Source organism: Rhopalosiphum maidis, chromosome 4, assembly GCF_003676215.2.
Source record: "Rhopalosiphum maidis isolate BTI-1 chromosome 4, ASM367621v3, whole genome shotgun sequence".
NCBI lineage: Eukaryota > Metazoa > Arthropoda > Insecta > Hemiptera > Aphididae > Rhopalosiphum > Rhopalosiphum maidis.
In genome coordinates this window covers 9,575,479-9,588,957 of record NC_040880.1, presented here as the reverse complement: position 1 = coordinate 9,588,957, position 13,479 = coordinate 9,575,479, and the positions used below count along the sequence as shown (strand labels likewise).

At 27.6% G+C, this 13,479-nt stretch overlaps 1 protein-coding gene across 1 annotated transcript in view; it reads right to left on the bottom strand.

The window, feature by feature from the left end:
• LOC113548353 (zwei Ig domain protein zig-8-like) overlaps window positions 1-13,479 on the bottom strand; it is a 225,881-nt gene that overhangs the window by 122,547 nt on the left and 89,855 nt on the right. The window contains exon 4 of the mRNA XM_026949195.1: window positions 9,512-9,529. Coding sequence (XP_026804996.1) covers window positions 9,512-9,529 — 18 coding nt within the window. The remainder of the gene's footprint in view (window positions 1-9,511; window positions 9,530-13,479) is intronic.

Here is a 13,479-nt window from a genome sequence, read left to right as displayed (position 1 = left end):
GTTTAAGATTTAGTTTAATTATTTTTCTTCTGAAATTTGACATTATACAGTTCTGAGACAATACATAACATAATAACTTTTGATTTGTCTCAAGTTCCAAGTGTTAAAAATGATTTGTAACACTAAATATGGATATATAACAATTTAAAATTGTGAGATTTTTTTTTTTTATCGATTGATACTGGAATCACAGTGTTTTCAAATAATTGTAATGTAAAATAGTATAAATTGGTTCATGGTATAAAATAAATAGATAGACTCTTGAAAATAAATACTTTGAAAATGTCATTGCATATAATAAAATTAATAATTAATGTGCAAGTTCCAAGTCCTTGCAAACAATATTTTTAAATTAACATTGTAATTCATTATTAGAATACTAGAATATATATAATTACCCCAAATTTGAACTTTAAGTATCTATAGAAAATAATTTTAAAGGTATATTTTTTTAGATTTTTATTTTCAATATGAAGTACTTAAAACTAGTAAACTAATAACTACTTCTGGGGAATATGTTGTTACGTTTTCAAACCTCAACTATAAAAATTAAAGTTTTTATTATTTTTTTTTACTACAAAATAATTGTAGTTTTGTATATTTTTGATGAATTTTATAAAAAATTAAACTTCAAATATATATATCAAAAAAATTGTATCTATTTAAATATTAATTTTTTTTTTCATATGATTTTATATTGATATTATTAAGAATAATAGGTATACTATATAGTAGCATATATCGAGATACATCACAAAAACTACTAGCAAATGAAATAAAGGATATATAAATTTATCCATCTTTCGGCGCTCAGATTCTGTCTGAAACTTCTCAAGAGAAATCACAACTAAAACAAGAACACCTGAGGGAATTCCTAAGCAATGCTGTTAAAGTCTAACTTCATTCCTTTATTAACAAAACTATTTAAGTTATCTTACAAGAAGATTAATTCACGCTACACAACAACATTTTTTGTTCCGCATACAATATAATATAATCTAATATAAAGAATATACATTTAAATAAATGTGTTTATCTTTAAATAAATAATTAGTCATGATATATATGTCTATAATAAGCTAGCTTAAATCTATCATAAGATTTATTTTATTTATAAATAAATAATAAACATAATATATTTATAAATCACTTACAAACTTATGATTTATGTATAAAATAAAAATAAAAATAATATTTTATTGGTTTTTAAAATCAATTGTAAAAATAAATTTTTATTAATTTGAATTTGAAAAAAATATTATTTTAGACATACAAACAATTCAATAGATTTGAATTTTGGACTTAAAATATGTATGGTATAAAACTTAAGTACAAACTATAAAAGTGATATAATGGTACAATGTTAAAAAAAAAAAACAATGTATTTTGGATTTACTCGGAATTATTTAAAACATAAATACCTTTAGCAAGTAATTCTAAATAAAAAAGTCCATTTATTTAAATAATGTGTCACAGAAATATTTCGATACGTTTGTTGAGAAGTCTCGTATTTTTTTTAATTTAATCTCATAAAAAACATGTTTAAAATTTAAAATTTAAAACATCGTATATCACACGGGTTATTATTTGAAAACCAATGTTCAACAAAAATATTTGAAGGTTAATAATATTATTTTCATAGTTTCAATTATTTAAAAAATATAAACATTATGACTAATACTTTAGTGACTATGCTTATGGGTATTGGATAAAACAATAAATATAACACTTAACTTGACTACTTGAGAATCACGTTTTTCGTAAATATAAATATTTAAATATTTTTCATATATGATTTCTTGTAAATAATATAATATTATTTATAAACAATTTTAATTCATTCTTAGTAAAAAAAAAAAAAATCATATTGACAATATTTCTTTTCATATATTATGTATGATAAACTAATTCAGAAATAATAAATTATTTTTTCATATTAGTGCATTATAAAATGTAAAATGTAATTAGTCAAGTATGAGACGGGTTTCCTCATATAATTCATGTGATGTTATATTAAAATGCTTTATAAATTTTGTATTAACTAACAACCCATCGATAATCAACATAGTTTGTTAAAGTTAGTCGTGTGTAATGTGTATACGTATGCATACGAATTCTGATTAGGGTCAAACAAGGCGCAGTGTTAATGTGTATATGAATGGCTTGTAATGTATTTTATCAATACGAAGTAATTTAACGAAAACAACTGGAAAACAAACAATCAAAACAACATACACACGTAGCATAATGTATTTTTTTTCGAGTTAATGTTGTTCACATAATCCTTTAAACTAAATGCGTTTTTATTTTAAATGGAAAATATTTTGTGGACAAAAAAAAAACGTGTTAATGGTTAAAAGCAAATGGACATTATATTTGTATGGGAAAACAATTAACAAATATAGTATTGTTTGGGGTGTGAAAAAAAAATGGAAATAAATTGGCTATAAATAGGAAAATAAAATAGCCATCTCACCGATAAACCAAATACTAATTAATTTCAACAAACAAAAGTAATATTTGTAATCAATAATGACATAGAATCGCAGTGGTTGTAATTTATATGAAGTTCATGTCATGATTTGTGTTTTATTTGCAATAACATAAAAAAAAAAAAACTAATACTACGTAGTCTGAAATCATATACGAGTATTATACTTACATGTAATAATTTATAGACAAATATTTTAACATTGTAAGCATTTATCCCTAAGAACACATATAATACAATCGTATATTTTAATATACCAAATCACCAAAATATTATTATACATGGATACATATAAATTATATTGTTTTTTAGCAATAAAATAAAATAAACGCAATTCACGAAATTTGAAATAAAAAAACCAAAAGAAACATAATAATATTATTGGGATATGAATCATACATAATACTTAACTTAATATTTGATTTAATTATACTATAACATTATACGATATTTCGATATGAATATAATGTGAACGAGAAATAGATATTAATACATTTTTTGAAAAAAACACTTTTGTAATGAAAAATTTTAAAAAGATAAAATTTACTCAAAGTGTTATCACTCATAAAAGCAACATGTAACAACCACGCTTATTGATATTATTATCAACAGTAGGGATAAAAATTTAGAACTTTTTTTTTGGTGTCAAGTTAATAAAAAAAATCAATTATTTTAAGAGATTTGCATTAAGAGAGATCAAGGGAAAAAAAGTATAAAGTTTTCATAGAACCAACATTACATTGTTTGCTGTAATGCTGTCCCGTGCAATTTCGGTACTCTTATATTATATTTTTGACGCCCACTGCAGGTTATTTATTTATTTTTTCGTGCCGTTCATCGAAGTTATTTCTTGATTATTTTTCAACACACGTACGTGAGGGATTATTGTAGTAAGTCCGTCTACACGCGATACACGGAACAGTTCAGTATAATATGTTATTGTACTATAATAGTATCGTGGAAATTCACACGAAGTCTTCGAGTATATTATATTGAAACTGTGTTGTTATGTTTGTGTGTGTTTTAATATCAATATTGGTGAATGACTTAATATCATATATGTTTAGACCATTTTGAATTGTCGTTCGTGTTAGATAAGGACACACAGTTGTGTAGTATTCGCAGACGTCTAGCTTTTAACACGTGAAACTTCTAAATAAACATTATACCGAATTCTGATGGAATATGCTTATTACATTATGTACATATTATTATAAAAGGCACTACCGTGTGAGTAAAAAATATTCAAACATATATTAGAAGATTTAGTCGAGGCAGTTTTACCGGATATTTAAGGTGTGTGTGTGTGTGTGTGTGTGTGTGTGTGTGTGTGTGTGTGGAAATGAGAACGAAGATGAAGATTGGAAAAAGTAGAAAAAGCCTAGAATTCCCCGCGCCCTTTCCTTTCCATGCTGTGACAAATGCGATACTAGTTGACGACCGGCCGGTAGAGTAAAGCACTGGCGCCAGGTGCGCCGAGAGTGGTCGGGTAACGTTTTTCCGTTGAGGGGGGTGTGCAAAGGGCGGGGTGAGTGTAAGAAAAACGAGCGCAGGTTTTAAGCCGCCCAGGAGAGATGTCGGTAATAAATAATAATAACCGAAATTTCGACCCAATGATATTCAACTTGTTTGGCTTTTACGTGTAGTTCTGGTGGTGACGGTGGCGAGGTGTGCGCATAAGTCGAGAGAAAAAAAAAACATGACTGAGGTTTCGCTGTGGACGAAGAGAAAAAAAAAACCGTAATTTTTCAATACACGGGCCGTCGAATCTCGAGCCTTATCTTTTTATAAACGTCCAAAATAAATATTCCGAATAACAGCGGAATTTTTTTTATTTGATATCTAGATAACACTTCGAAAGTGATTTCTACGCACGGACGGAATCGTTTAGTCGAACACATTGCACTGTTGTTTGATGGTTTATCCCATTACCCATTTCCGTTGATAAAATTGAGTAAAAGTATATAGCGATCTAACACGCCCGTTGCCCAAGCAACGTTTATTTATAAATATTAATTTCCTTATTCATCAGTTATTGATCACACATAATTAAAATGAATAAATTAATTTCCAATGTCAATAATTATTAATGTTAACATAATAATAATAGCTTGAATTATATATTTTATAAAATATCGTTAAGTCAGAGTGTCATCAGGGAATTATCTTCTTCTGTTCTCGAGTGTTTTTTTTTTTACTATTTGTTATATAGTTATAAAAAAATGCTAACGTACACACATATATATATATATATATATAGCTGCAATAGAACCACTTTAATCTGGAAAATATATGTATAATATGATTATTAAATCCAGTCTAATTTAAACTTCTAATATCTATTACATTTTTTACACACCTTGTCACGTACCTAATATTATAACCTATATTAAAAACACTAATATAATTACTATATTAGATACAAATTATAATGTATTACAGTTATTAAAATTATTAAAAAATAACAAAATATTTTACAGGATCAATTTATACATTTTTATGATGTGAAATAGAGTTTTAAAACTAAACTGCATATATTTGGTGGATTTTCATCATCGAAATAAATGTCGATAAAATTAATATACAATATTATAGAATATAGAGGTACATAGATATATTATATAAAAAAATGTGTATGAGAAAGTGAAATGATTATTGATTAATAATAAATTATCAATATATTGAAAATGTGTCCAAACAATCACTGTATTCGTACTTTTAATATTAATTTATAACACCGCACGCATAATTATTAATTATTAGAATTCAAAAACTATCATCTCCGATAGACTAAGTATACGTTTTACCTTTGGTTATAAATAATATTAGTATTTATAATCAATGGTTATACCTAACATTATTTTCTTCCTTCAGCTGCAAGATAATGGAGTTTGCTCAATCACCAAAACACCAAAGTTGCTTGAAAGGTATAACTTTTCATAAATTTAATTTATGAAAATATATTATATAGATAACAACTCGAGTAAAATACAGTATTCATACTTATACATAAACTTAATTTCTATCACGCACGACTATTCTATATTACATTACGTAACATAGCACAACATTCACTAACCTCTACATTACATACTTTACCGCATTGCGCTGTAGGATCATTCTTAGAATGTTATTGTTCTAATTTATTATTAAATAATTTTGAATAAAGTTAATCGTGAGCTCAAAGAACTCAGGTAAAAATTCAATTTATTTCATATAATTTATTGATGGCGTATAAATTGATCATATTATAGTGCTTTAATTTGTACTTTAAAATAATGCTTGCAATGTTTGTTGTTTTCAACGTTTTGTAGCGTTTTAACTGTCGGGTGTTTTGCGAATTAAAAGTGCATTTAAATATTGACTTATGTAAAACAAAATATACTCATAATATAACAAACACGCGTTCGTGTAATAAGGTAAAAAAAAAAATAGAAAATTATTGAACATTTTTAATGCAATTTTTTAGTAAAATGTATTTTCTATTTGTATTTATAGCATTTATTGAAACATGTGGTATATTATTTGAATTCAAAATTAATAAAGAGCATATTTAAATAATCAAGTCAATATCCATTAATTTAAATATTTTAGACTAATGGTTTAATAATAATTATTTAAAGTTTGTATTGATTAATTAGAGAAGAGTAGTTTAAAACATACAAATAAATTATATTATACTTCTCTCCATTTTCCCGGACTTTAACCTAACCTTTCCCCAACTATATATTTAATAATTATTATTATTGAATCGTTAAAGTTGTCTATTTGGTTTATGGAGGCACATCAAAATGTATAAAATTCTTCTCCTTTAAAAATATATGATACAATTTTAGGTTGATATTTAAAAATTAAAACCATTTAAAAATATATATTCATGGCCAAGACTCGAGAGGGAGGTCTATACTTGTAGCTATAAAAATAAATATTATTGTATTATTTTCGTGGTTTAAAATAATATTGATGAAATTTTAATATTTTAGTCAGTTTTAATATTTAAGTTAGACAAGAGTAAGTTATAAATATTAATTCGATCATAATAAACAATAATAATTGTAGGTTTAACCGTCGCAAGAATGACCTGAATGAGATTTCAGCGTACTTGTGTATAATACGTAATTTTGAAAATATAATTCAGTACAATAATACTAATAGTATACTCTAATATAATACGATGATATGATATAGCAACGAAATATATTAATTATTTTTGTATCCTAACCAATAATTATTAATGTAAGCAAATATTATAAAAGTAAAGTCCATAACTGCCGTCGAGTGTCTTATAAAAACGATTTAATTTTTAAGATTAGGACTGACGTGACGAGGAGACGGTTGGTATTTTTACGTATGAAGAAAATAATTATTGTAAATAATACATAATAATCATGCAGAACAATATCACTATGTTGTCGCTTTATGGATCGACAAGTTCTAAAGTTGCATAAAGATATATATATATACATGTATATCGATATGTCATACATATTATATTATTATTATATATCATGTATATTATATTAAACTTCAATTTGTGATTCCTATTGACAAACACGTATAGGCCATCAACTTAATACAAATGACACGTAATAAATTATAATTATATGACGCGAGTAAAATCGTAGTTGCGGCGTAGTTGGCGTTCCCGTGCATTATACGCCTTTCATAACTGCTGTTATCAGGCCATAGACACGCCTATTATTGTGAACTCGGTGAGTTATTTTATACGACAGCTGATGTTTCGGGATAATAATGTGTATATAATATGTTATCCCGAATTTATAGTTTCTCTAGGGTTTTCGACTACCACCGCCTCGCACACAATGTTCACGCAACTGTCAGTGTTTCACACGATCCCGTCCACGGCATTTTTTCCACCATATTCGCGTTACCGATTCTTCGGATGAAAGTTTTCGTAAAAATTCGTAGATTATCCCTTATCCTTATATACGTACGTATGTGTGTGTGTGTGTGTGTAACGCGAAGCGAGTAGTGGCAAAAGTGGAATAAACAAAAATAAATAAATAAAAATAAAAGTTGTACACGCGCTGCGGCGCGGCCTTGCACGGGTGGCTATCGCGGGGCGAGCGCGTTTTGTATCCAAAACGAAATTTCGTCCTTAACGATACTTTCCGGCTAACGGTTTATTTAGAGTGCTCCGCTACATGTAAAGAATTAACAACGCGGCGTGACGTATGAAAACGTGTGCTTATTACTTACAAGCGTATGCATTAAGTAGCTGCTTATTAATGTGCACGCTCGTCCGGAGACCGGCGCTTTTCGATTACACTTTTCGATTTTTTTTACGCCCCCCCCCCCCAAAAAAAAAAAAAAAAATTGGCTAATCTCGACCGCACCAATTTTTCGTATGAACTATTCCTTGTCGACGACCGCCCGCGTCGTTCAGTGCGGAAGACGGTCGTACGGCCCCGCGGCAATGAAGTTTACATGACGGGCGCCTCAAGACCAAACGACGTACGCGCGATACGTAAGACGAGATATATTATTATTATTATTATCGTCATATCGTATAAAACGACGCGGGTCGTCGTTTTAGTGCGAGAGTTTTACCGAAGGGTTTTTAAAGGGTTATCAATTTTTAATCATGTGTTTTATGTGCGCGTACATGTGAGAAAGAGTTGTACAGTGTACGACGATGTCTCGTATCGTAATAATTATCTCGTTCGTCACATTGGAACTAATTAATTAATCATGTGTTTTATCTTATACTCTCGCGTACAAACACAGAGAAACTTTTGGCGCCTCCGAGACGTACGGTTTTGTACGCACGCGGCCCCTATAAAGTTTCAGGTTAAACGGTATGTCATCAAGTATATATAGGTATATATAATAAATAATGAAAAGAGCTTAAAATTGTACTAATTACTGCGATAAGCGTATATATTATTATTCTACGTTAATTACGATGAAAACAATAGTGCCATACTGCCGCGGCGTAAAAACGTAGAAAGTCCACTTAAATATATATATATATATATATTGTTGAAAAATATAGGTCGTGACCCGTTTGGCGTATATAATATGTTTAAAAACGCTTCGGTACGCCGGCGAAATACCATTTTATCCACTTAAAATATTATTCTTGTTAATACTCGTGTAAAGGAATAATAATAATATAACCTAATTATTTTAATATTTTATTGTTATAGGATTGGAAAAATAAATAAAATAAATACATATCCATAATTTTTTTGTTGGGTTTGACAGCATTCTGACTCGTAAAACAGTAATAAATCACAATTTTTTCTAGTTAGAATCATAATAAAACCTTATCTGTATTTTGTGACATTTTTTTTTATGTATTTAACATCCTGTGTAACTTATGTTAAAACAAAAATTATCACATATTCAATTGTGAATAACAAAATATAAAATAAGATAAATATTCTCTCTCTAAATAAAAAAAAAAAGAAGATAAAATGCATATCGTTCTATTAAAAAAAAAAAAAAAAAGTAATAATTCTGTTTCTACGAGTCATAAACGATGAAATACGGAAACATGTTTTGACAACAAGGTTTAGCCACTATTACGTCACATGAACCGTATCGTTATGAAATTGTATTTTGTACTTAACATCGACTTAAAAAATAAACTGTTATTATTTCTATGAAAGTTGTTTAAACAGACAATAAAAACAAAACACTGACAATTTTGAACATAATAATATATTTATAATATAATGTGGATATTTAATTTTACTTCCAGTTAAAAGTTAAATGTTTATTGCAGGATAAATAAATAAAGTTTATAACTAAAACTAATTTAATTATATATTTATAATTTATACACACTAAGAATTATAAACTATGACACTCGTTAATTTATGCAAAATACCTACCTGTAAGAGTTTTTCTCAATTGTAATTTACAAAGCATTCAATTTTTTCTCTGTCCATAATCAGTTCAGAAGTAAACAATAAAGAATACAGTTCATACTTTTAAGTATAAGTTTAAGTTTTTTATGATAATAGCATTGAAGATACATATGTAGACACTTACTTATTGCAGCCGTGTTTCCTGAAACAATAATTAAAATCGTAAAAAAAGAGTTCAATAATAGTTAAGTAATTACAGTAAGTTAATCTAAAATACAAAATCGATATCAAAACCGCTCATATTGTACTGTGTTTTCTCTATGATTCCATGTGTAGAAAAACATTTAACCAGTAAAAAATCTTTTGAAAATAAATTATAGTAATATGGTACTAGTTATTTACTAATAAACCACTAGAATAGCTTGGGTATAATAAGTACAACATAAAATAAATACCACAGTCGAATCAATTTTATTTAAATGCAGTGATGGTTAAAATTCCTATGCTCTAGCTATGAGAATAATTTAAAGGCATTTTTTCTTTATAATAAAAAAAATAATTTTAAATCTATCGAAAACCGATTCTCGGGACGAACAACACGAAATGTACATTATAACAATATTATCATTGCATTATTACTGTGGATAAATTATCGATTTTTTTTTTTCAAAGAAATTTGTTTTATCATTCAATTGACAATTATTACTTGTCATTGGATAACGGTAAAGCTAAAGCTTATGGCAGTGAAAAAACACCTTCATTTATTATTTGCATTATTTTAGTTAACACAAACAGTATGCTTTCTCAGAATATACAATGTTATTGTGGTTATCACATTTTGTACGGTTTATATAAAATATTGGATGGCACCGTCTAATATTAGCAATGAACAATATATTCTATATATGGAGCTATATTGTTATACACAGTGCGCTGTCGACGTTCTTCTTCGGATTCTCATACACATTCGTTCTTTTTATCCACAATGGAAAATGTATTACGGGAAATCATTATATACATTACAATCATTACATTATCATAAACCCGTCGTATATTAAATACTTGTCAATCATAATATATGTGTATTTTAAGTACGGCGTTTATCACGAAAAATTGTATAATTTCGTGTTATTAAAAACAATAAAATGAAAAAAAAAAAAAAAATGTCATCAGGCTTAATAGTCCCCTGGCGCTGTGTCTAAGGTGTTGTGTATTTTTCGTTATTCGAGCTACTCTTTGTACCGACCCTGAGGTCTTACTTCTCAGGTTTAGTATTTCGGTGATAAATAAAAAACCATTAAACAATAATCAAACCGGTATACGTTTAATTTGGACTGTTTTTAATTTATAATTTCAACGTTTGTGGATATTTTAATCAAAACAAATTTAATTTAAACACATAAAGATAGCTTAACATTCGATTTAATAACGGGTTAAAAAAATGGTTTTCTCCGATATGAACATGTTATTCCGTTATTGATACGGAAAAGCCGATTATTATTCTATATACATAGGACTGCGGAGCGTCGAAGCGAACAGAATCGTCGCATTAATATTTAAATCCTGAATTGTCAGTTCGCAGTGCGCAATATCGTTGCAGCCGATAGCCAAACGATCCCAATAAATATCCTTCTAGTGCGAATTGCCATAGGAAGGTATCTATACTTTGTCACATAACATGAATTACAGCCGTTTAGCGTTTTTCTTCATCTATTTTATTATTATTATTATTATTCAGTATATTATGATAATATTATGTGGTGCTGTGAAACTGTATAATTCTACCGTGCGAATCGATCTGCACGCACACGAGTTATGGGTTTTTAACTAAAAAGTGACGAGATCGGTAGAATATATTATGTAAAGGTACGAGTAGAGGTGCATATAAATACAGTGCGACTGTCGTGTAAATTCGAACTGCATAATAATTATATTATCATCGTACATACCGGACAGTTGTCTATGCAAATACTGTGGTTACCCATCAACCGATGAATTGGTGCACTCAGAACTGGTGTGTTAGAACTGCGAATAACTGACACAATCCATAACCTATATAGTTCCGGTGAAATTTATATATCAAAACACTGACCTATACAAATAATTTAACCATTGTTATCCATATTGGCCTGAGGCTAAAATTATTTACCTCCGAGCCAGCTCCCTTAAAAAAAAAAAAAAAAATAACTAAAATAGAAAGTAACTAAGTGCACCACACTACCCCAAACGCGGTACTAGGATTTAATATTTAACTATGACGATAGGCCATTTATAGATAGGAAATATAAATACAATTTTCGTAGTAAACAAAGTAAATTGAAATTTCTAATTATTCATGGGCTATTTATTATTGAAGGAAATCTCGGTATGGCGTAAAATCTTGATATTGAAAATAAAACTAATTTAACGATTATATTAAACAAAGAAGATTCAACACACACTTACGTTTTATTTGTTTAATATTATGACACGTAATATATGACCACACGTGATACATGGAATAAAAATTGGTATATCAAATAATATTTGTTGATAATAATTTATGATAATTCCTATAATTTTTAACAAAAGCTATATATGCCTTGTGAACTATGATACTCACAGTAGGAATCAACGGTAAGTGGACTTCATAATAAATAACATTTCCTAAAATATGATTCTGAGCCAAAATAATACTACTCACAGTTGTATAAATGGAATAATATTTTCAAATGTTTAGTTTAAACAACCTAGTTATTTGTACTTATTATAATCGTATAATAAGATACACGTATCTTACAGTAAATCATTTCAGTCACACAAAACAAAAGTGTTCGAAACAAAGTTTTCCGCAAAAAATTATATTTTTCTTCAATTGTTTTTTTTTTTTATTTTTTTTTTTATTGTTATTTTTAAAAGTACTGTTTGACCTAAGAACAAAATAAGATCCAATTATCTACGAGAAACTGCCTTCAAAATTCAAAAACTGTAACATTTTTCTGTTATAAAAAATGTCTTCAGATACATAAAAAAATCACACATCATTGCAAGTCCAATACATTCATAGCACTCAAAATAAATAAACTTACCACGGTATTCTCATATTTTCCCATCAAATTTCGCTTGCAATTTCATATGTTACACGATTGTTTGAAGAAGGTCGGCACTATTAAAATCGTATTAGCAATAGGTACATTTTGAACTATTTAAGAGCAGACAAAAAAAAAATCCGCCACTATCTCTTCCTCTGTAATTTATATGCATGTATAATATGCATAATATTTTATTAAAATATGTCAAGCTTTTTTAAATATTTTATGCTAATATTATCAAAAATAGTAGTATAAATAAAATTGTATCTAATTTAAAAAAAAAATGCATGATTTAGTTTGAATATGTATAATATACGTATACCTATGACTTATGAGCTAAATTATATATTATATACTATAGGTAAATGTATGAATAAATAAACGTAGAATAAATCACAATTACGATGATATTATAATACTTGAACATAACTGGAATTGTTTTCGTGAACTTTGAATAGTTAATTCAAAATTATGCATTATACAAGTGTTGATAGGCTAAAAGATGATATTCAAATAAAATGCACATTTTAAATTATACTTAACATACAATTTTCAACGAAAAACTTATATAGGTACCTACTGATTGATATCCACGATTTCGTTGGAAAAACGAATTCGAATAATTATTTCTTTTGCAGACAACTAAAAACAAATTTGGCAGTTGGTTTGGTTTAAGATCCTACTTATAAATATTTCGTTTCCATTAACCCTAATGAATTTCGAATCCTATTGGATTATAATGGTGGTTGAAAAGTATAGTGTCATGTTCAATTTCATGTTAAAGTTGAAAAAATGATTTGATTATTATATTTTGTTTTCAATAATACTCATTATGACTTATTGTATGATGAATAAGGATCAATATTGTTGTATTTTTTATATTGTATTTATAAACCTATATGACCCATTTATTAGTTTTAGAACATTATTTTCAGCTTTTAAATTTATTTTTCAAACTATCTGTCTGATATTGTCATGGCTAATTAATAAATACGATATATAAGTACTAATATCCTGGAACTTATACTCCGGCCCACTAGAGATCAGTACTTTCACGTGCATGTAAAATGGCCGACAGCGG